Here is a 23,216-nt window from a genome sequence, read left to right on the forward strand (position 1 = left end):
AAATTTTTTTGTACAGTGTATATTTTTTTATGGTGCATTTTTAATTCCCTACAACTCATTCTCAGACAGTTTTTCTATACAACCAATGGTTTCTGGGCTACAATGCTTCGAATAAAACCTATGCCAAAAGGCATACGTCCTTTTAGAATGTAACTCATGGGTGTAAAAAATCTCTGCACCTGTGAAAAATGCTCAGTTTGCTAAGCCAAATACGTGTGCAAAGTTTCATTCAAATCAAATATGGTCGATTAAATTTTCGCGTATTTCCAGTCGATTTGAAATGATTCTGCTCCCGTATCTTATTGCGGTTTGTAACATCAAGCGATTTCGTTTGCTCGCTGTTGCGTGTTGCATCATGTTGCAACTTGGCAGCTGGGAGACGACGAAATTCTGTTTATGCTGATTGATTGAATCGACTTCATATTAGCTCTGCATAGTCGAACTAACTGCATTTGTGAATGCGTTCTAACAGGGCAGTTCATTATTCAATGTCGGTTATGCTGATCGCAGCCTTTGCGCTGCCCCTACAGTGGAGGGTTTACTAAATAAAGTAAAAATTAGACAACTACAACAGAATTTGATTGCATCCGCACAGAATGTCTGCTTGTGTTGATGCCAGAAAATTATTAACCTTCAATTATTTTTTTATTTGCCTTGAAAAAAAGCATTTTGCGGTTCAAAATCGGTTGCTAATTACAGCCTTTGAGCTGCCCTAACATTGGGGGAATTAAGATACACGGAAAACATGCACTGTGGAAGCTATTTCACATTCAGTAAATTAGACGGGTGAGACAAATTTTAATTGCTAGAATGTAACACAGAATGCTTGTTTGCGTTGACAAAAATTATTAACTTTCAATGACTTGTTTATTTGCCTTGAAAAAAGCATTTTGATGTTCAAAATTGGATTTCCTGATGGCAATCTTCATGCTGCCCCAACACGGGGGGAATAATGGCAGTCTGGCGACACACGCTGAGAAGAAACGTGCTGCTCCTGAGACGTGGTGATCAACCACAGGGCTAGTGCTGCTGCTAAGGAAGGACGACTGCTGTTGTCGCTGTCTAGAACTATTATGAGAGGCTCCGGCTGAAACAGGCTCTTATATAGGCCAAATAGCATGTTTTCAATTGCAAGGTATATGATCCTGTCGACCGTACTTGGGAAGCAAGCATATAACGACCAATCAGAGGTCGAATTTTTCGTTTTGACAAGGCTTGACTATTTTCAATAGTACAATAGTGTAAATAATAAAGTTACAATTATCTTATTTTGGGAAGAATCTTAGAAGATTTTCCAATCTATTGCAAGAACGAAGGAAATCCATCGAATACTAACCGATTTATTAGCATTTGAAATTGGACATATTTTTCACTTTTTTCGGTCTTAGATTTTCATTTCACATCCCTATGTAGCCGAACTTCCAGAGAGAAGTATTCTACTTCAAAACATTCGAGGAAAAACAATTAGTATCTGATTACTAAAACTTGAGATATTATTCACAAAACTACGTAAAACATGGAAAATTGTGACTTTTTATACTGAATTTACCTCTAAATCAAAATTCGAAGCGATGATATGAGATTCTTTTTTCATTAAAATGTTTGATAACGTTTAGGAAAGACATTTGAGGTAGAATAATTAATAGCTAATTACTTAAATTTGAGATATTATTCACAAAACTACGAGAAAAAAGCAAAATTATGACTTTTCAAGCTGAATTTGCCTCAAAATCAAAATTCAAAGCGATGATATGTGATTCTTTTTTCAATAAAATGTTTGTTACGTTCAGGAAAAACATTGGAGGAAAAATAATTAATAGCTAATTACTGGAACTTGAAATATTATTCACAAAACTACGTAAGACATGCAATACTTTTTATACTCAATTCGTCTCCAAATCAAAACTCAAAGAGATGACATGTGATTTTTTTTTTTCATTAAAAAGTTCGTTGATGTTCAAGAAAGACATTCGAGTAAAAATAACAGGTAAGGTATCGAACGTCTTCGTCAGTGGTTTTCTTCGGCCCCATTTTGCATAAGATTGCTGCAGAAAAACTGCCGAAGAAAACCACTGACGAAGACGTTCGATACCCTATTTGATTACAAAAAATCGAGATAATAATCACAAAACTACGTGGAACATGCGAAATCATGACTTTTCATGCTGAATTTGCCTCTAAATCAAAATTCGAATCTCTGATCTGTGTTTTTTTTAAATGAAATTAGGGGAAAATGATAAGTACCTGATCATTTGAAATTTAAATAATTTTAATAAAACTACGAGAAAAATGCAAAACCAAGATTTTTAGGTTTAATTTGTCTCCAAATCATAATTCAAAGCGATGACATGTGATTTTTTTTTTCAAATAAAATGTTCGTTCGTGTTCAGGAATGACATTTGAGAAGAAAAAATAGGTATCTGATTACTGTAAATTTAGATATTATTCACAAAACTAAGTAAAAAGTGCAAAAAAGTTGACATATTACTCAAAAAACTACGTATGTTTGAAGCATTTTTGAAAATGATTTTCTGCATACAAAGAAACACCTTAAAATACTTTCTTTGATTTTGAAAAACATATAATACATGCAAAACTTTGACTTTTGAAGCATAAGCTCAAATCGCATCTAAATCAAAATTCAAACCGATGACATGTGATTTTTCTTTCAATAAAATGTTCGTTGTTTCTTTAACATTTCCAAATATTTTTTTGCAGAAAAATCCATGTTTTGAATCAGTGCGAGTCGAGCATAAAAAATTTACATTTCTGATATATTCGTAGATTTGTGAATGGTAACACATTATGGGATTCGATTTACTTCTATACCTTTACCCAAACCAGATCTTGGAACATTTAGCTGGAGGGATGGTCCCATTTCATTGGTTTGAACATAGATTAAGAGGCGACTTAAGCATTGAAAGTCATTTTTTATTTTTTACATAGTTTTGTGGATTACAGCACAATTGTTAGTTATCAGAAAACCTTCACTTCTTCTAAGACGTGTTCCTTGGACACCAACAAACATTTTCGTTTTGAAAAAAATCACAAGCATCTCTTTAGATATCATTAAAGAGGAGAAATAAGCATAAATGGTCATGCTCAATTCTTCCTACATAGTTTAATTTCCTAAAAAGAGGTTTTACTGTAAACGAATGTCAAATAGTGCTGGGACTTTTAACCGGATATATTCGTGATCCGGTTATCCGAAGCTCGGATCACGAATGGGTGAACGAATACTATTCGGATAACCGGATATCCGGATACGGATAATCGAATAGTCGGATATTCGGACTTCCGGATATTTACCATCCGGATATCCGCAATTTTTTTTTCTGTCTTTTGAAGCCCGTTCAACTAAAACGTAACGCGAAAAATGGCTTCTGTGAACAAATTCCGAAGCAGACAGATATTCATGTGAAAGTATTAAATCACTTGACCAACTTTGTTAAAGACATGATTGTTTTATATCCTAAGATCCTCGACTTACAATTCATCTAACATGCACAGACTGGACATGTACCACTTTTGCTCTCAACGTAATGGTGATTATGTCAATTACCAAAAATTGTTTGGCTATAACTTTGGTTGAGGTTATCAGATCTCGGTTTTTCTTGGATATTCCAGAACATTATTGCATTCTGCATCAATTCATGCAAAAAGCCCAAAAAGTGTAAAAATGGCACATGTACCACTTTTGCTCTCAACGGCTCAGTTATCGATGATTTCCTACTACTATCGATAGGATTTTCATCCCTATATCCCTATCAGTCGAAGCCGCTCATAGTTCTAGACAGCGACAACAGCAGTCTTCCCTTAGCAGCAACAGTAGCAGTGCAGTGGATACCAGGCGGATAGCGGCCACAGCTGTGGCATAGCAATGGATAGTGCACTAGTTGCAGCGAATCTCAGCATCGATAGCCAGCTGATGCAGGGACAGCGGAATAGCAGCGTTTAGCGGCCAAAACATTGGCATGGCTACGGATAGCGTAGCAGTTGCAGCGGGTATCAGCATCGATAGCAGCTGATGCAGTGAGGAACTTTAGTGAAATGCAGTCTCTGTGCTATAGCGAGCACTAGTAAATGCATTCAATGAAAAGTTGACTCATTTTGACAACACATGAGTCGTCTAGTTTTGATTGTTAAATCAGCTTTTCACTGTTTATTTTATCACAAGGAATACTTTTGAAGTAGAATACTTCTCTCAGGAAGTTCGGCTACATAGGGATGTGAAATGAAAATCTAAAACCGAAAAAAGTGAAAAATATGTCCAATTTCAAATGCTTATAAATCGGTTAGTATTCGATGAATTTCCTTCGTTCTTGCAGCAATAGATTGGAAAATCTTCTAAGATTCTTCCCAAAAGAAGATAATTGTAATGTTATTATTCACACTATTGTACTATTGAAAATAGTCAAGCTTTGTCAAAACGAAAAATTCGACCTCTGATTGGTCGTTATATGATTACTTCCCAAGCACGGTCGACAGGATCATATACCTTGCAATTGAAAACATGCTATTTGGCCTATATAAGAGCCTGTTTCAGCCGAAGCCGCTCATAATAGTTCTAGACAGCGACAACAGCAGTCGTCCTCCCTTAGCAGCAGCACTAGCATTGCAGTGGATACCAGCGATAGCGGATAGCGGCCAAAGCTGTGGCGTAGCAATAGATAGTGCACTATTTGCAGTGGATCCCAGCAGCTGGGCCAGCTGATGCAGGGACAGCGGATACCAATGGGAGCGTATAGCGGTCACAACTGTGGTATGGCTATGGACAGCGCACTAGTTGCAGTGGATCTCAGCATCGATAGCGGCTGATGCAGTGAGGCACTTTAGTGAAATGCAGTCTCTGTGCGATAGTGGGCACTAGTAAATGCGTTCAATGAAAAGTTGACTCATTTTGATAACACGTGAGCCGTCTAGTTTTGAGTGTTATATCAGCATTTCACTGTTTATTTTATCACAACGAATACTTTATTCGCACTTTCAGTGATATCTTATCCGATACTAAATTGAACAACATATTGTCCTTTTCAGGATGAAATAAAAACGTTAATGTTTTCTCTTGAGTTAATTTACATTTTAAAATTTGTAAAAGTTATAAATTTTACTTTATTTCCGTGTCTCAGAACGTACTGAATTATCTTTTCCTTCAGTCATGAGCACGACATCCGAAAAAATTTCATCTCAAAATTTAAAAATTGTCAAGCCCCAACCATGACAAGCAACTTACTATATTATTGAAAATGGTCAATCCTTGTTGAAGCGTAAAATTCGATTGATCTGATTAGTCAACGTTTATTTACTAGAAAAAATGACTGTCACGCAAGCATCTTTCTTGTTGAAGTATTCTACTTCAACCTTGCGGTCGTGGCTTTGCACACAACCCTTCTGTTTTTTCGCACTGTCAGTGATAACGCCAAGATGTGATCGGTATCTTATCCGATATTGAATTGAATAACAAATTCAAAAATGACTGACAAGCAAGCAGCCGGGTTTTCTTTCTTGTAAAAGTATTCTACTTCATACTTGCGGTCGTGGCTTTGCACACAACCCTCGTGTGATTTATTTTGTTTCATTCAGGGTCCCAAACAATCCAATGTTTATCGAAAGTCGCATTGTTTTGTCTCCGATAGGCGCATTCTATTTAAATTTGTATGGAGAAACATACCTGTTTTATTCGAACCAAAAATGGTATAATAATAACTGTATCAAAAACGCTTTATTTTTATGTTTAACAAAAACTTTGATTTGCTTTTCGAATCATAAAACATACACTGGAGTTAAAAAGGCTCCAGTGTATGTTTTATGATTTGAACAACAAATCAAAGTTTTTGTTGAAAATTAAAAAAATCGTTTTTGATACAGTTATCATTATACCATTTTTTTGAACGCGATTTTTTCACAATAACGCGGATTTTTTACGCGATTTGAATGATTATTATTTACGCGGTAACAAGTAAGTTTAGTGTAAGTAAATCTAATCTAATCTTTCAACCGCGTGAAGAAGACCCAATGGACTTAAATTGTTAAGTAGAGTGATACCTATAATACCATGATGGCAATAATTATCATGAACTTATCCAATATAAATGGGATTGATTCACTCGTCAAATGGTGGAATGGATTTTAAAAGGTGGAAGTGTGTAAAGCAGGTATTAGACGAAGCAAATATTTGCTATTTTTGGTACGATTTTTATTTGCACAAAATTAAATCTGTATTGAAAAATAGCAAATATTTGCTTCGTCTAATACCTGCTTAATGATCACCATGTGGGTGACTTTCAATTTTCAAATTTTTATTTTTGAATTTCAAACACTTGAAAATAGTTTATGCGTCACCTTACCTGTGAAAAAATGTTCTCGTGTTTGCTGTGATGATGCAAACATATGTTAGTGTTTTCAAGGGGGACGCATCAACTATTTCCGAGTGTTGTGCCTTTGAAATTTGGAAGTCAGCCGCGTGGTGGTTTCTACACACTTTCACCTTAATACATCAGTCTTTTCAGCATCGCCGCCCTCGAATGGTTGCTTGCCTCTGCCTTCACTCGAGAATCACTTTTTCCGATTCATATTTTTTATCATTTTAAGCCTTGAAAGGATGTCATCTTCGGATACAAATAAAGCATATGTGTGTTTAAGCACCAGAACGTTTATACGTCTGAATTGTCATGTTATATGCTCCAGTTGAATAAATATCTCACTAATAGAGCTTAATAGATAAATTTACTAAGTCTTACCGGCTAAAAGATCAATCTAAAAGTACAGACAAGGATGGTTGGAAACAGAAAATCGGTGCATGTTCCGTGTTGAATCCGACCCCTTATTTTACTATTGATCCCGGAAAAAATGTATATAATTTGAACGCTGTATTTTAAAATAGATAATCACATTTAGCTTGTCACGATGGTACCGTTTTAATGTAGTAGTAAAATTTGCTGGAATAAAATAGATTGGTGCCGATGCGCTACCAATATGCTGTCGTAAAAAATACAAAAAATACTGTTAATTGCTGCATGCTGAACAGAACAAAGCACCACTAGGTGTCAACCAGGTCAGCTCTCAGTTAAAATCACGTTTTGAATCCATTTGACAGTTTTCTGTATATTATGGTAGATTCCTGGTTGATGATCTACGCCGCAACCGAATCCGGCACTAGTGATACCGATCAGTGTAAATCGTCCTCGGTCGTTAATGATCAGTGGACCCCCGGAGTCGCCTGGAAAAATATGAAATGGAAAATAAACCGCCTAAATGTAGACTGCATGTAACGCACGTTCAGCAGAGCTCAGATCACATTACTGGTCGAAATTTTTTGCCACTGCTCAAAGACTGGAAATATACTTACCGAGACAGGCATCTTGATGGCCATCCGAATGCCCCGCGCAAAACATTTCATTGTACAACTCAACACTGATGTGCTTGCTTTTATGCCACTGAAGACAATCTTTTGTACCTGAAATTGACAAACAACGTCTTTACATGTTCACGGGATCCAACGTATCGAACGTACTTATGATTGGAACCGCTGCCGTGCGAAGAATGTTCGTCCCAGTTTGGCCCATGTTGGCCTCTGTCTTGCCCCATCCGGCAATGATACCTTTTCTACCAATTAGTTCCAACGGTTTCGTCGGCAAACAAATCGGCAGGATGTGTGTCTTGTATCCAGCTGGTCTCGTTAACTTCAGCAGCGCCAAATCGTACCGATCTGGTTGGGTCATTCGGAATAGAAATTTGGGGTGAACAATCTTAACCTCAGCCCGGTGTTTCTCCGCTGGTAGAGGCTCGGCGATCTTTCCTGAGTTCTGAGTGTCCAACTCGCCTAGATAGATTGTGATGTCCTTCAATCGGGCTTGCTGAATGCAGTGGGCAGCAGTCGCCACAAACATCCGGGAGACCAGCACCCCGCCACATTGATATTCCGCTATTCGGATGTGGGCCTGCCAGGGATATTCAGCGAAATTGGCAGTTCGTCCACCGATGATCCGTTTCTGTAGGGTGTTTTGAGGAGTACGGGCAATTCCGCATTCAGTCTAAAATTCAAACTGTGATTATTATAATTTGTTATTTAATCAGATTAACACGTTTACCATAAAACCCATCTGATCGGATCGTCTGCGGAAGAAACTACTTTTCTTAGGGGTCGCTAGTACAGGAAAACGGGGCTTAATAGGACCCATCGAAATTGGTCCCATTGGAATCAATGCCGTGGAGGGACGCATTGGAGCCGCGAATGCCAGCTTGGAATTGATCATCGATGATGAAGATTCAATATCATTGTCCTTGACGCAGCAGGATAAAAGCCACCGGTTTTCGCCGCAGCCGGCCACATGGCGGCCACCTTCGAGCCAGCAGGAGAATGATAGCCGACATTGGCGAACCACGTTCTGATGGACGCAGGTTGATGGAAGTCCCAATACATTGTGAATGACGTCTTGCGGTGAAGAAATGAAGGAAATCGAAAGTCAGTATGAATTCGGTAGCTCAAGTGTTTTTTTCTTCCTCTTCTTCTGCTGCTGCTATTGACTAGCCGCAATAAGTTGAGGAAGAGTGGGAAGAAAAGAAATTCCTAGACAAATTGATAGGTGTTGGCCGTTAGTTCGCCGGATCCAGCCACTACTGATGACGAGAGCTCACCATCGAGGATTGGAGTCAATTAGTGTTAATGAGGTGAAAAGTACGCTCCATGAGGTCCAGCGAAAGGGAATTACCCGCTAAGTGCTTTTTCAAATGCGTACTCGGCAATGAGCGTCAAAGTCGAACAAATTAAAAGTTGCAGATTAGCAAAAACAAGAAGACACCAGGAAACGTACGCATGAGATATGAAGGCAGTGTGGATGGCAAAGGAAATAATTTTCCTAGCCCGTCGAGGTTGCCTTTCTGTATTTCAATTCCGAGATTCACCAACCTAGTAAAAAGTAATGAACCATCCTAAATAAAATTAAGTTTATAATGCCTAATAAACAATAGAATAATTCCAATGCACAGTGGTCCAATAAGGCAAAAAGTGGAACTTATTTCCATAGCGCCTTTTACCTTCATCCTAGCTTAAAAGTGTCTTCGGAACAAATGTCTGTATGAATGACCCGCATAATCGCAAATTGTCAAAAAGTATGAAAATCCTATCTTCTTACGGTACAAAGTTATCAAGTATATTACATGGAACTTACTTAAAAGTTAGTTTTTTGTACTTAACTTTTATTCATTGGGTACAGAGTTACAGAGTATTTTCTGTAAAAGTTACTTACAAGTTATTTTTTTGCACCTCACTTTTGTTAGCTACATTTTACAAGAAAACGTTATTCTAAAGAAGCATTTGGACATATAAAACACACGTTTTTGTTGAAGACCACACATCTCCAGGACTTTACGTTCTTGAAGTAATCGAAAAAATAAGCTGAAATATGCTATAACTTTGTAAGAAAAAGTCCTGGAGATATATAGCCTTTGGAAAAAATGTGTGTTTTGTGTGCCCTAACAATTCCTCCGAACAATACTTTCGTGTAAAATGCAACTAACAAAAGTTAAGTTCAAAAAACTAACTTTTAAGTAAGATCCATGTAATATACTTTATAACTTTGTACCGAAAGAAGATAGGATTTTCATTTGTTCAAAAAAGTTTCATATTTTCAAATTTCTACAACGTTGCTGAACAAACTATTATTCTTCTATCTCTTAACACAAAAAAGTTAATTTTTTAATTTTTAGTGTAGTGAACTGTTCATACCTTTTGAAAATTTGTGATTATGTGGGTCATTCATACAAATATTTGTTCCAAAGACACTTTTAAGCTAGGATGAAGTTAAAAGGCGCTATGGATTTAAGTTCCACTTTTTGTATTATTGGACCACTGTGCAATGTGGTTTGGATTGAATTGTGAGTCATTTTAAAAGGTAATTCTAAAATATTCCATATTAGGCTCTTGGTTGCCCAAAAACCCCGAAAGACGGTTTTCGAGATAACACCAGACCTCGATGTTTTATGCATGTTTAAGTCGTTTGACATTAAAAAAAATTTCAAATGTAAAAGTGCTCCAAAGGACCGAATGTCGTATATCACTCGACTCAGTTCGACGAGCTGAGCATTTTATGCATGTGTGTGTGTATGTGTGTGTGTAACGCTCTCCCAATCTCACTCGATTTTCTCAGAGATGGCTGGACCGATTTCAATGAAATTAATTGCAAATGAGAGGTCTAGTTGCCCCATAAGACCCTATTGATTTTTCTCGTAATCGGACTATTACTTTGCCTGTTATGTTTAAAAATGTGAAATCCAGCTAGGAAAAGCAAAATATTCACAAGACTACTTAAACTTACTCACTTTTCTCAGAGATGGCTGAACCGATTTCCACAAAATTAGAATCAAATGAGAGGAGCTACCTCATAACGCCCTATTGAATTTAACTGTAATCGATCTGTAACTTCGTCTGTAATGTATCGAAATGTGAAAATCACGAGACTTCATTATCTCAGAAACTACACAACCGATTTGAACAATATTATATAATATAATATGATTGAACAAGTGGTTTCATAATTCGGCTGCTCTATTCGTTCCCATTTCATTCGATTATAATCGAACTTAGGCAACCGTTATGTATTAAATTGTTAAAACAACGAAAGTCTATCATCTCAAAGATTACACGACTTTTTTAACATAACTAGTTTCATACGAACGAGTTATCACCTAAATTTACAAATAACTAACTTCATAAAAACTTGATATGTGGTTCAAAAGTTATGGAACGAAAAGAAATTCAAAGACTATTTGAAACTATACCTGCTTTGATCAATATACGTGGCCTCAACATGATTTAAATGTGGTTTCGTACTATTTGAACGTTCCCGGTATCGCTCGTGATGAAATTGTTCGAAATTAAAAGTAATTTCTTTTATTTAGCTATTTCTTAAGCACTAACATTACGTCAAATTTCTTATTTTATACTTCAATTATAGCATCAATATTTTAGAACCCAAACAGTGAATATACTTTTATTGGATTGAAGCGTTCTTGTAAATCTATTTTTACAAATAATGAGTTTGAAGGAGAAAGGCTGGGTCTGACCGATAGGTGGATTAATTTAGGTTTTTTTTTTTGATTTTGGAAGGAAAAATACTATTTTCAACTTTAACTTTGCCTAACCGATTGGATCTAAATTTATTTTTATCATTAATAGACTTCAGGCCCAGTCAATTTATGAATCAAAGTTCTCTGCAAACGGGAAATCTATTCTCAGGAGTTATTCCTGAACCGCAAGCCTAAAATGAAAAAAATAATTTTAGGGCCAAAACGGTTTATTTAATCCGTGTAGTGTGTTCGGCAAATTTGTAGATTATAGTTTTGTCTTTACGAAAATACTACAAGGTTTCCAGTCCTAAGGGTTGTATGAAATGGTGACGTAGGAAATAAAATGAAAATATTGATTTTAACTCTTGTTTAACATATTTCACTACGTCTGTTATACACCGTGTATCTAACGCAGGTATAAGGGCTCCTCTCGCTATCGTGTTAAGAACAAGAATGAAGTTGAATTTTCTACACGCAGTCTTTTGTATCGATTTGAGCGTAGATTTTTGCGTTGAAGGCGTGGCCACGCAGTCTCGAGAAAGAAAAACGGTAAAAAACACTTTTTTGAATCGGAATATGTAGACAGTGGAATTTATTCCGTCCATGTTATTGTATATTGTATAGCAACGAAATAGCGAGGGAAATGCATGGGAAAGCTTGACTTTGGAAGTTTTGACCTATTTTCACCATTAAGCAGTAAAGCAACAATGTTGAACATTATATCAAACAATTGTCACGAGTTTTTTCTACCCACCGACACATAAAAGACTAAAGCAGGTACTACACGAATCAAATATTTGATATTTTTGGCAAGGATTTTATTTTGTGCAAATAAAATTCGTACCAAGAATAGCAAATATTCGCTTCGTCTAATACCTGCTTAAGATGCATTAAGTCGTTCGCTTGCTATAATCGTTTGAAATCTGACACAACATTTGCCAGTTTCATTTTCAATTTTACAAAATGTGATCAAGCATATAAAACAAAGACGTAGTCCTACGTCATAAAAAAAATATTGTAAAATGAAAATTTGAAAAAAAGAAACTTGTTAATTTTGACAAATTTCATTTATTATAATTTTATATCTCCGAGCTCAGTCAGTTCTTTAACTAATAGTGTGCAGTGTGTTTTATAGAAATAAGATTTAGAAGTTACATTTTTTTGTTTTTTATTGAAAATTTTCTTTTTCTTTTTGCATATTATTTCTGGGAGGACGAAATTAATGATAATTGACTGGATTTGGAAAAATGAAAAAAAAATTATGATTTTTTCAAGTGTATATTTTTTTAGAGGAGAAATTACTTTCAACAACTTTATTGAAAACATTAGACCAATCTAATAAACCGTGTTGGCTTTAGTATATTTCTTGAAATGTCTAACTATTTTGTTTCTTTTATCTCCATGGGTAGTCAACCATCAGTGTTTTGCTGACCTTTTGTAGTTCATATTTTTTTTTAATCAGCTTTTTGAGATATATAGTCCCCCTACAATTATGGGTCAGCCAACGTGTTGCCTGAATGTTCAAAAATGAACATGAAATCGGAAATAATAAGAACTACGAATGTTTTAATCGAATCTATTTCTATGTTCTGATGTACACTTTCGATCGACAATTAGTTCCACAGCAGCTGATGTGAAAGACACAATTACGGGTCACTTTTGGCATTCAAGATCATTCAGTCTTTAAAATCATAAAAATCCTTCACAAAAGTTATTTTATTCTTGTAAAAGCTTGATAATAAGTTATTTTATAATATCGTGAAGTATTATCATGCGCATAATCGGGGAGCTCCGTAGCCGCAAGGTTACAGAGTCCACCTCGGTAAGCGGGTGGTCGTGGGTTCGAATCTTAGTATAATCAGGCCATTTTGGTTGCCAAAGGACTTTAGCATGGGTTTATTGTCAGGCTTCCCACCAAGTTACTTTCCTTCAATCTGAATTCTACAGTACCTCTGTTGACTCTCCTTCTAACAAAAATAATTTCCTGTTATAATAATTCTGGTGTGAGCAACGTATGAAAGTTCTCTCCAGGGAATTGTAATTAGGCGATATATTGTTAGGAGGGACAGAAGCTCGGTATAGTAGAGTAGTAAGCTTGAAACGGAAAGGTAAAACTTACACACAAGCACGGATATGAATGATAAAGCGTATCACTTACTTCAATAGTGAAATCACCCATAACATGAAGTGCGGAGTACAGAAAACACCTTGGCAATATCAAAATAGATCCAATCTCTGGTCGCAGTGATGAGTCCACAGGAAAAAAAAATTACATGCAAAATAAATGACAATAGCCAAAATATGGACTGGCCACAATTGTGCACCGCAAAATGTAACATTACTACAATTATGGGCACTTCACTTATTGCACCGAGCAGAATTATTGTTTCTAGTGTAATTTTTAACATTAAATCATTTCAATCGTATAAATAAGGTTACAAAAGAGTTATAAAATATACAACTGCCAATGAAAATTGTTCAGTTTCGTGAGAATAGACGTATTTGTGCAGAAGTGACCCATAATGTAATTTTTTTTTAGATATTTTGTTGGAAAACAAATTTTTTTTCGAGGTGTTTATTTTTTTCCGAAAGATGAAATTATCATCTACAACTTTTCTGAAGACATCACTCAACGGTTCTGGCTCTAAAAATATTAGTCGTGATTCAAAAAAATACTGTTAGCACAAAATGGCATTTTCTAAAATTTTCAGTGAAACAAAAATGACAATTGAAAATAATACCATCAAGCAAGCCTGAACGATTCTTTTCTACGGTTCAGTTTAGGGAGAAACGAATATAGACAAAAATGATGATGATTTGAAAATGTGATGTGATTTCAAGAAGTAGGAAAACTGCTCCATTATTCATCTCAGCCCATAAGTTCATCTTATACAACATAAAAACACAATTGAAAACAGGAAAAAACGTATATTTCTTACTAAACCAATCTACTAATCCATGAATTGGATTCTTCTTTAGTTCACTTCAAATTTCTTATTAAGTAGAATCTTCAAAAACACACTTAACAGCTCTAAATTTGATAGTAAAGTCGGGCATCTGTACTCGAAAACTCATTTATTTCATACACTTACTTCAGAAAACAAAATCCGCGCATTGCTCAATACGGCTGCAACGGTACTCGTTCAGCAGCCAACCAAAGTTTTTTTCCCCATTAGCGGACCACTTTTTATTTCAATTATTTAACAAAATAACTCAGAGAATACTTTGATCTTTGAAATGTTCACCTCCAACTTCCAAAAACAAATTTTATTCAGCAGAAATATATGTGATGATTTTTTATAATTTCCTAAATATCAACTTTATACAATTTTATCTGTTTTCACTGCGTTGAAGATGATCAACAGTTGCCAAATCAATTTCTGTTGTTACGAAAAAATCATACTGGAAATGTTGAATCATTCCAACATAATTGACATAAATCAACAGCTCTGCATTGGTTACCTAGGTTACCAATTTTGCATATAAACAACTGCAACGGATACCTAGGTTACCTACTACGACGGTTTGCACTACGTTCATTCAGGAAAGTGTGATTCATTCATGAATAACAGTGTGATGAATATGGGGGCATCGTGAGATGAATAATTGAGCAGTGATTTGAGTTGTGTTATTAATATGGAAGCGTTGTGAAAAATGGTTGCATGTGCAAAACATACACCAGTACGTGTTCGTAGTGACAAATTTGTCATAAAAAAGAAAATTTTTCGTTATTGCTTCTTAAGTAACTGTAAAAAAATTTTCCTACAATTAAAAAAACAAATAAGTATAGATAAGTTTGAATGTTCACACCCATCCTGCTATGATTATATCTAAGCACTTTTCTGGTCACTAAGCACCCAATGGGAATCTGTTCTATAGCACATTTGAGCACATAACTTTCAAAAATACTTACGTTTAACTTGAAGTTAAATTTTATGAGCAAATAAAATTGTTGGTTGAATGGTGAATATGCTGTATTTCTGCGGACTTGAAGAGCAATAACACCAAAATAATACTAAAGTGTCTCTGCGAAGGCTCGTTAAAGTATGTGACCTGCGCTGTCACGTCAAGGCAGTGATCGTAATTTCATGAAACGAATGAATAAACTAGAAAATTACTCCATTACACTAGCTCATGGTGGCTTACGCATGATCATGGTACTAACTGGCCATTGTTTTTTTATTATGGAATAATGAAAAACTGACACAGCTTTAACCTGCAGGCTACAACTATTATTTTATTGCCTTGAGCTTTCTGAAGCCGTTTCTTTTTACCTCTTTCATAAAACTAGTGCTCAAATGCATAACAAGCTCTAGAGCCTTCAGAGCCTTCAGAGTTTTATGTATACGACGGATCGCGTAACTGTATCCAGTGTTCACAACTTTTACTCTCTCTATTTCTATTAAATCTAATTTTGTACATCTGCCTTTGCTACATGTGCTGCATGTTCCGTATAACTATTTTGCTTACTATTTGTACTAACAAATGGAAATCAACCTGTTTCGTTTTTTACATTGACTTATTGCCGATTCTAAGTACTTCCGAATGTTGTTCGAGAAGCGTGCGCACTCTATCAAAATTTTTGGTCAGTTGATAGAGGCGATTAAAAAGTTATTTTGGATACACTGCCGGTAACCGCAAGTCAGTCCCATCTGTAAAAATATGAAATCGAGGAAACAGCTTCGAAAGATATTTTATTCACACTCAGTTATCTCTTATTTAAGATGAATTATTTTAGCAATATTTATGCTAAAATATAGTTTGCATAACAGCCTACACTTATTACGTTGTAAAAACCACTGAAATCATTGATTTCATGATAAAAACATTGAGTGTGACTGACTTGCCGTTACATTCTACACCAAAGAGAAAAGTAACCGCAAGTCAGTCACATTGCCATGTTGATGCTATAGTGCGTGTTGACGTGTTGTTATTCGTTGCCGTGAAAAACGGTCAATCCTTCGCAGTTTGGAAGTGTATGTCCATGAGAACAGTTTAAAAAATGTCGGCGGTGGAAAATCTCGAGATGTACGGAACCGATGAAAGCTCATCCGGTGAGGATTTGGATGAAGAAACTTAAGTCCGTGAGCACACAATCACACACGGACGCAACCCTCGATACAAATCATACGGTGGTAATTTATCAAACTCATCACTTTATTCAACGGTTCGGCACGAGTTCCGGTGGTTTTGGCGGGAGAATAATGTAAAATTACAATCAATTTCATTTCCTAATGGCTTTCCCTCGTCCCGGGCAACGGACTGACAACGACGACATTGACGACGACGCACGGTGCGGTGGATTGCCCTTCCAAGGAAGAGATTGATCTACCGTCTGCTGTTGTTTTGTGGTCTCGGTGTGCGGTATGCAGTTGCCCTCCACAAAACGGAGGGTTGCCTCCCCCACTACCGGACGCATCCGTAATTTTAAACAGCCCGGTTGGTTCATCCGACAACAAATGTCAAGATGATCGAAATCCGTTTGAGGTTCGAGCATCACCTTTGAAAATATCTTGAAACGATTCCCTGATGGAGATTCTGATGGAAGTTTTTTCGGTACTGAAGATTTTCCGGATAGATCCACGAGAAAGCGAACCATGAAAAAATGGACTTGAATTCGTATAAGCAGGAAATTTCTGCATAGAAATTCATCACCAATTCAAACTAAAAAATAATCCCAATAATTGATACTTGATGTTACTAGATAACTTATTTTTATGTAAACGGTCAACTCAAACTTCTTTTCTTCACTCCCCGTCTATTTTATTGTACCTATTATGCATGTTTTTCTTTTTTAATTTGGACTGACTTTCGGTTATTTTTCCACTGGGACTGACTTGCGGTTACTTTTCATAATGGGACAATTCGACTTGGTATTAATTTCTACTTTTGTTGAGCAAACCAATATTTGTTATCGGTACATCTGGAACTCATCTTCTAACTCAAAATCGACAAAATTACAGATGGGACTGACTTGCGGTTACCGGCAGTACATGACCTTATAAAACCATTTATACTGGAAATTATTAAAAAAAAAAAAACAAGCACGCAGAGATTTCACACAGAATACAATAATCATTTTTTTCAGTTCGAAAGTTTCAAACAGTGATGATGTAGAGTGTGATAACTGTAATAACAGCGTCAGTCGATCCGAAATTCATGATTGAAACTTTATAGCAGAAATTATAACTGAAAAATTACATCTCCAACTACCGGTTATACCTATCATGATTGCTATTTTTAAAGTCTTATCGCCTGCCCCTCAAATGAAAGCGTGTCATAACGAATCATGATCGAGGATCAATTGGTAGGCTCTGTGTATCGTATTTAGTGAAAAAATAGTTTTCAATCACGATTCCGATCGCTTCAATTACTGAACTCATTGATTCGTGACCCACAAGTCATTGCGCCGGCTTGTGCCACCGCGTTTAACTATCCTAAACTAGACATTAACGAAATTTGAAGCTAATATCCGCTAAACAACAGTGCCTAGTTTCCATGGCAATTTAGATACAACAAAAGGAAACCAATAGCTAATTGCTCAATTGCAAAAGCTCCAGGATATTCGACATCAATGAAGCTCTGCCCCAAAAGTCATCAGTAATGATTCAAAACAACCGAAACGATTTTTTCTAAGCAAACCTATTCACTTCTTGTTGATTGCTTTACAAATTGGCTATCCAAGCAAAAGTAATCAACTTGAATTGATCCACTAGCAGTACGAAAACAATTTGATGCGGTTTACTTATTCATTAACTGGAGGCTAGAGAGCCAACATCGATCGATTTAACTCATTTACCACCCAGCTGATCATGGGAATTTTCCCACCGGTGAATTGCTCTCCGCACACACACACATGCATACAACCCAAACTTACTTGCATTAGCTATTGTTAGAAGTCGACCAGTGCCGCCACCGTTGCAAAGTAGGATTCCAATCACGCACGTTAAGAAATGCCATGAGAGCATCTTCCACCGTCCACCGCGCGGTTGCTTCCGAAGCCGTAGTAGCTGCTGCTGTAGCTGGAGCTGAAGCCGATTGCCACCGCTGTTGCTGCTGCTGCTGCTGCTCCGATCGCTCGTTCGTACCTAATTTTCATTCTTTCTGGAATGAAATGTGTGAGAATGGTTGGGAAAATCAATTCACAATTTGTTGGCACATGACAGGGAAATGAATGGGTGAGAGAAACTTGATTGAAAATTGCTCTCGAATGGAATACGTTTCGGAAGAATTATGTTCTTTGGCGGGCAATTACTAGAAGAACTAGGAGAAAGAGCAACGTTCCATTAATAAGACTTTCAAAAAGAAGTTGCAAATAAGTTGTTGGTGGTATAGCCCTTGCACTTGTTTGCTTGTTTTGCAGTTTCTGAACTAACAAATCATATTTTAGAGATGTGTACACCCTTTTGCCAATTCCCCACGCGAGGCTCAAACTGCAGAGAAGAAATATTTTTATTGAAGAATGTATGATGAACAATATTAAAAACATGAGAAAAAAATCCCGATATCTTAATTGAGTTGAGGTATACATTCCTTGAGTATCGGCGCACTGGTGAAATAAGTGCAGTTTTTTTATTGGGTATGTATTTGTTTGTCAACACATAAAAAAATCGAACGAATAATTGTTACTTTTATCGCTGAACTGAATCCATTTTAATAATCGCGCGCCCCAATAGCTTACAGGAACTCTCGACACAAAATACTAATTACAGTATTTTTACTTAACGATCAAATCGCATAAAAGAGTTTGTTGAGCTTCCAGCCAAATCGGCCTATTAAAGGAATTCTAACTATTTTTTCATCATTGTGTATACTAAAATACATGCGCAATTTGCAAAGGAAAAGTAAAGATCACTTAAAGATGATTTATTTATTTTTTTGCCGTCAACCGTAAGTAGACCATATCAATCACTGATCGTATTTAACTGGCTAACCTTCAAAATAACGTCACTTTATTTTGCTTCAGTTAGTGAAACTATAAATAGGTCGGTGATTATTGTTAAAAAAAATTCAATTCATTATTTTCAACAAAATCAAAAATTGGTTGGTAAAACGTTTGGTGATGATGAAAGGAACTAAGAAATACGTTTTAGAATAGCAAGTATCGTTACTTGCAATACATTGGTTTTTGAATGCTTCCCGTCCCATTCCATAATTTTGGTTGGTTCAGGTTTCTAAGCGTTATATGTTAGATGGTATTTCGTATTGAAAGATAAAATTCAAATCGTCGGCATTCTCAGATTCTGAAAATCATTCTGGTTCCGGAAATACTCATATTGGGGGATATACGGCCATTTTGAACTGTTTTACAGAAGTCGCCATCTTAGAATTTAAAATGGTGTCTGGGGTCGATTGCAAGCTTCTAAGCATCATCTCGATCATTTTAAGCTGTTTTCCGGGAAAAACATATGTTCACTTGTTCGAACTCCTCTTTCAGAGCAGGGTGGTGTGTCAAATCATTATAGAGATATTCCTTGAACTCTGAATCCAAATTAGATTCCATTTGTCTAATTGGTTCTATAGTTATGTTGGAATGTGTGCTTCATTTGTAAAATTGAGGAATAGATCACGTAACCGGCGTGAAAAATTGTATGGTAGGGTTCTTAGGGTCGTGGAAGGTTAGTATGCTGGTTTAATATCCCTTATTCTCTGGAAGGGAGGGCTGCCATACAAATTAAACACGAATTTCTGCATAACTCAAAATTTAATCAAGCAAATGGAACCAAATTTAGAATGTGAGGATTTTAGAGTACGAGAAATTTTTAAATGATAGTTTGACACACCTCCTTGCTCTTATTTTTTTTTGTTTTTCGCGTTCGCGTTTTTAAGAAAAAAATTAATTCTGGAAGTGAAAGACAAAGCGACTAAATATCGACAATGTACAGGTTAATTTATTAAGTCATTCAAATTGTGAGTGTCAAATGTGAATTTATATCGAAGAAATCTAAATTTTATGTGAAAATAAGCCAGAAAATTTTTGACTGCTCTGACCATGTGAAAGAAATAACATTGTAGAAAAAAGGTTTCGGATTGATATTCGAGATGAGACCCCAGAGGGCATCACGCTATGTTTAAAGACGTTCTTTATTGAAGGTGAATGTACCTAAAATGTTTCTCCATAGGATCATAGTTTGAGTCCCCCAGCTTCAAAATATGATATCCCGGAAATATTTCATCGCTGAAAATTTATTTTATCCTCGATTTTTGATTTTTTATATTACAAAATTATACCATTTGATTTTTTTAAAAATATAGAAACAAGATATCCAGAATCTGAAAACAGCATTTTTTACCGCTTAAAATTACGGAAATTTTCGTATAAAAATATCTTTTGTACGTTGAATCAGTCTAAAATGACACTAAAAATACTGCATTCGATAATGTTTATTCTTCATCTTTTTCTGCATAATGTTGGATACCAAGTCTTTCGATACCCGTACCCGTTATTTAGTGTTCGTAGCAATTGTCATGGCGATAAAAAGATCAAGATTCTTAATTATCAGTATCCGTGTCATCATAGTAGGCTTTTGTCTCAGTTGGATAGAAATTGTCAGAATGCGTTGTCACGAAGAGAATCGCGAAAAAGTGTGCCTCTTGTGCTTTGAAAAGGCAAAACATCCGAGACGTGTTCATAAAAGCCTAAAGCAGGTCATCGTAAGACATTTTTTAGCAAATTTTACCGAAAATAATGATTTATACCCTAAAGTGCTTTGTGGTAGTTGCTACATTGCGGTGTACAGGTGTTCTAAAGGTAACTTTATGTTTGGTGTTGGTTTGGTGTTTAACTGTCTTGAATTTTTTTTCAATATATTTTTTGTTAGGTTTGTCCTTCAAGCAAATTCCGGTTCACGACTATTCAACAAATCATGTCGTTAGAACCCGTAACGATTCCAACCATAACACCTGTACCCTCTGTCAGGTGGCCAGAGAGACGTTGAACTCGTTCAGAATTCCAAGTCACAAAAAGGCACAAAATAAGAAGCTTGAACAAACGAAGAAAGTTTTGAATATTTGTTCATCATGTCTAACGCAATCGCTCCAGGTAACAGGCATACCTGTTCAAATCAGGTAAAAATTCAAAATCTTTCGAATATTTCGGGAGATGTTTGAGAGAAATTTATTGCTCAAGCTATTCGCGAAAAAGATTCTGCTTCTAACAATCAAACTGAGTTACCCAACGTTCATGGGAAAAGAACGCGTCTTACGCTGAATCAGTCATCTTCTACGAAGGATCAATTCACGCATCAAGATATGCTGCATATGGAAGCAAATTTAATGCTTAATATTGGTGTATTATAATGGATGAGAAAATGAAATTTATTCATTTTAGACAATACAACTAGCAAAGAGCATCCGTAAGGGAAAACGCTCAGCAATCCAGGCAGGACTACAGCCTGCGCTCCAGAGTATGGTTCATGAGTTGGACGATTTTTTTGAGGTGGTAACACAGGACGCCGATCTAGCCTCAGGATCAGCGAAGTCGTATCCAATTGTTGTGTGCAAAACGGTGAACGGGTTGGTTGATTACGTGAAAGCCAGGCGAAATGTAGACAGTTGTCGAATTAAAATCGGCATAGACGGTGGGCAGGGATCATTGAAGATATGTTTAAACGTAGAAGAAAGCTCAGATGAACGCAACGTGATCAATGACTCGGGTGTCCGGCGATCACTAATTCTTGCACTCGCCCCCAACGTTTCTGAAAATTATTGTAATGTTTCAAAGATTTGGAATCTACTGAAACTACAAACTTTGGAAGCTTTTGTAACAGGTGTGGCAAAATACGGTAATGTTAGATAAACCCTTTGCATTTATCTAATTTTATTACAGGTGATCTTAAAATCATCAATATTTTGGCTGGGGTTATGGCGAATAGCTCTACATATCCGTGTGCTTATTGCACTTCAAGCAAATCTGACTTGGGTGAAAAGAAGGGGCTGTTACGCACAATTCGTTCGATAAGGAGAAACGCTGACCTCTGGACTCGAAATGGAGGTATCAGGAAAAATGCCAAAAAATTTTTAAACTGTGCACACGACCCTCTGCTCGAGGGAGAAGAGGAGGACACAATACTGTGCAAATGCCCCCCGCCAGTGCTGCACATTTTCCTGGGGATTATAAATCGGATATTCAATGCTGTTGCGAAAGATTATCAGATGGAATCAGAAGCTTGGGCATCAGCGGCCAACGCAACTCGCCATTCCCAATTTGGTTTTGCTGGACGTCACTGCCGGAATCTGCTAGATAAAAGAAATATTCTGGCAAGAGGACCAGCAGATAAATATTTCAAGTTACTGGACAGCCTACAACGTGTCGTAGATTCATGCTTTGGTGTAGCTCTATTGAGCTATTATACAAAGCCATCGAGACATTCTGTAATGGTTGGATCAACGCAGGATTACCTTCGACACCAAAATTTCACATTCTGAAATTTCATGTGCCGGAGTTCTGCGAACGATCAAATGAAGGCCTTGCGAAATATTCCGAGCAAACGACCGAAGCTTTGCACAAGGACTTCGATAATATCTGGCAAAATTACAAAATGCCAGAAAATCATGTGAACTACAAATCCAAAATGTGTGCGGCTGTTGTAGCGTACAACAGTAGTCACATATTATGACTCTTTTTCTGTCTCCGATATTAAAATATAATAATACAAATACACGCTAACTTTTATGATGAAAAATCTTTAAATCGTTCTATAACCATGACAACTGCTACGCACACCAAATAACGGTTACGCGTATTGAAAAATTATCAAATACCAATATCATGCAGAAAAAGATGAAGAATAAACATAATCGAATGCAGTATTTTTAGTGTCATTTTAGACTGGTTCAACGTACAAAAGATATTTTTATACGAAAATTTCCGTAATTTTAAGCGGGAAAAAATGCTGTTTTCAGATTTTGGATATCTTGTTTCTATATTTTTTAAAAAATCAAAAGGTATAATTTTGTAATATAAAAAATCAAAAATCGAGGATAAAATAAATTTTCACCGATGAAATATTTCCGGGATATCATATTTTGAAGCTGGGGGACTCAAACTATGATCCTATGGAGAAACATTTTAGGTACATTCACCTTCAATAAAAAACGTCTTTAAACATAGCGTGGGGCATATTTAGTGCCAACTGAAAGCTAAGTAT

At 36.3% G+C, this 23,216-nt stretch overlaps 2 protein-coding genes across 2 annotated transcripts in view; one reads left to right on the forward strand and one right to left on the reverse strand.

Moving 5' to 3' along the window:
• Positions 1-6,632: 6,632 nt before the first annotated feature.
• The window catches only part of LOC129730238 (serine proteinase stubble), a 40,191-nt gene continuing 23,607 nt past the window's right edge, over positions 6,633-23,216 (reverse strand). Inside the window, exons 2-6 of the mRNA XM_055689414.1 lie at positions 17,945-18,171; positions 8,091-8,434; positions 7,514-8,033; positions 7,349-7,456; positions 6,633-7,219 (exon numbers count right to left, since the gene is read on the reverse strand). Coding sequence (XP_055545389.1) covers positions 7,056-7,219; positions 7,349-7,456; positions 7,514-8,033; positions 8,091-8,434; positions 17,945-18,035 — 1,227 coding nt within the window. The 5' untranslated portion in view covers positions 18,036-18,171 and the 3' untranslated portion in view covers positions 6,633-7,055. The remainder of the gene's footprint in view (positions 7,220-7,348; positions 7,457-7,513; positions 8,034-8,090; positions 8,435-17,944; positions 18,172-23,216) is intronic.
• On the forward strand, positions 21,476-22,494 carry LOC129728360 (uncharacterized). Its single transcript, XM_055686797.1, has 2 exons — positions 21,476-21,836; positions 21,896-22,494. The coding sequence occupies exons 1-2, from the start codon at positions 21,476-21,478 to the stop codon at positions 22,492-22,494; spliced, it is 960 nt and encodes a 319-aa protein (XP_055542772.1).

The sequence above is a fragment of the Wyeomyia smithii genome, chromosome 3 (assembly GCF_029784165.1).
Source record: "Wyeomyia smithii strain HCP4-BCI-WySm-NY-G18 chromosome 3, ASM2978416v1, whole genome shotgun sequence".
NCBI lineage: Eukaryota > Metazoa > Arthropoda > Insecta > Diptera > Culicidae > Wyeomyia > Wyeomyia smithii.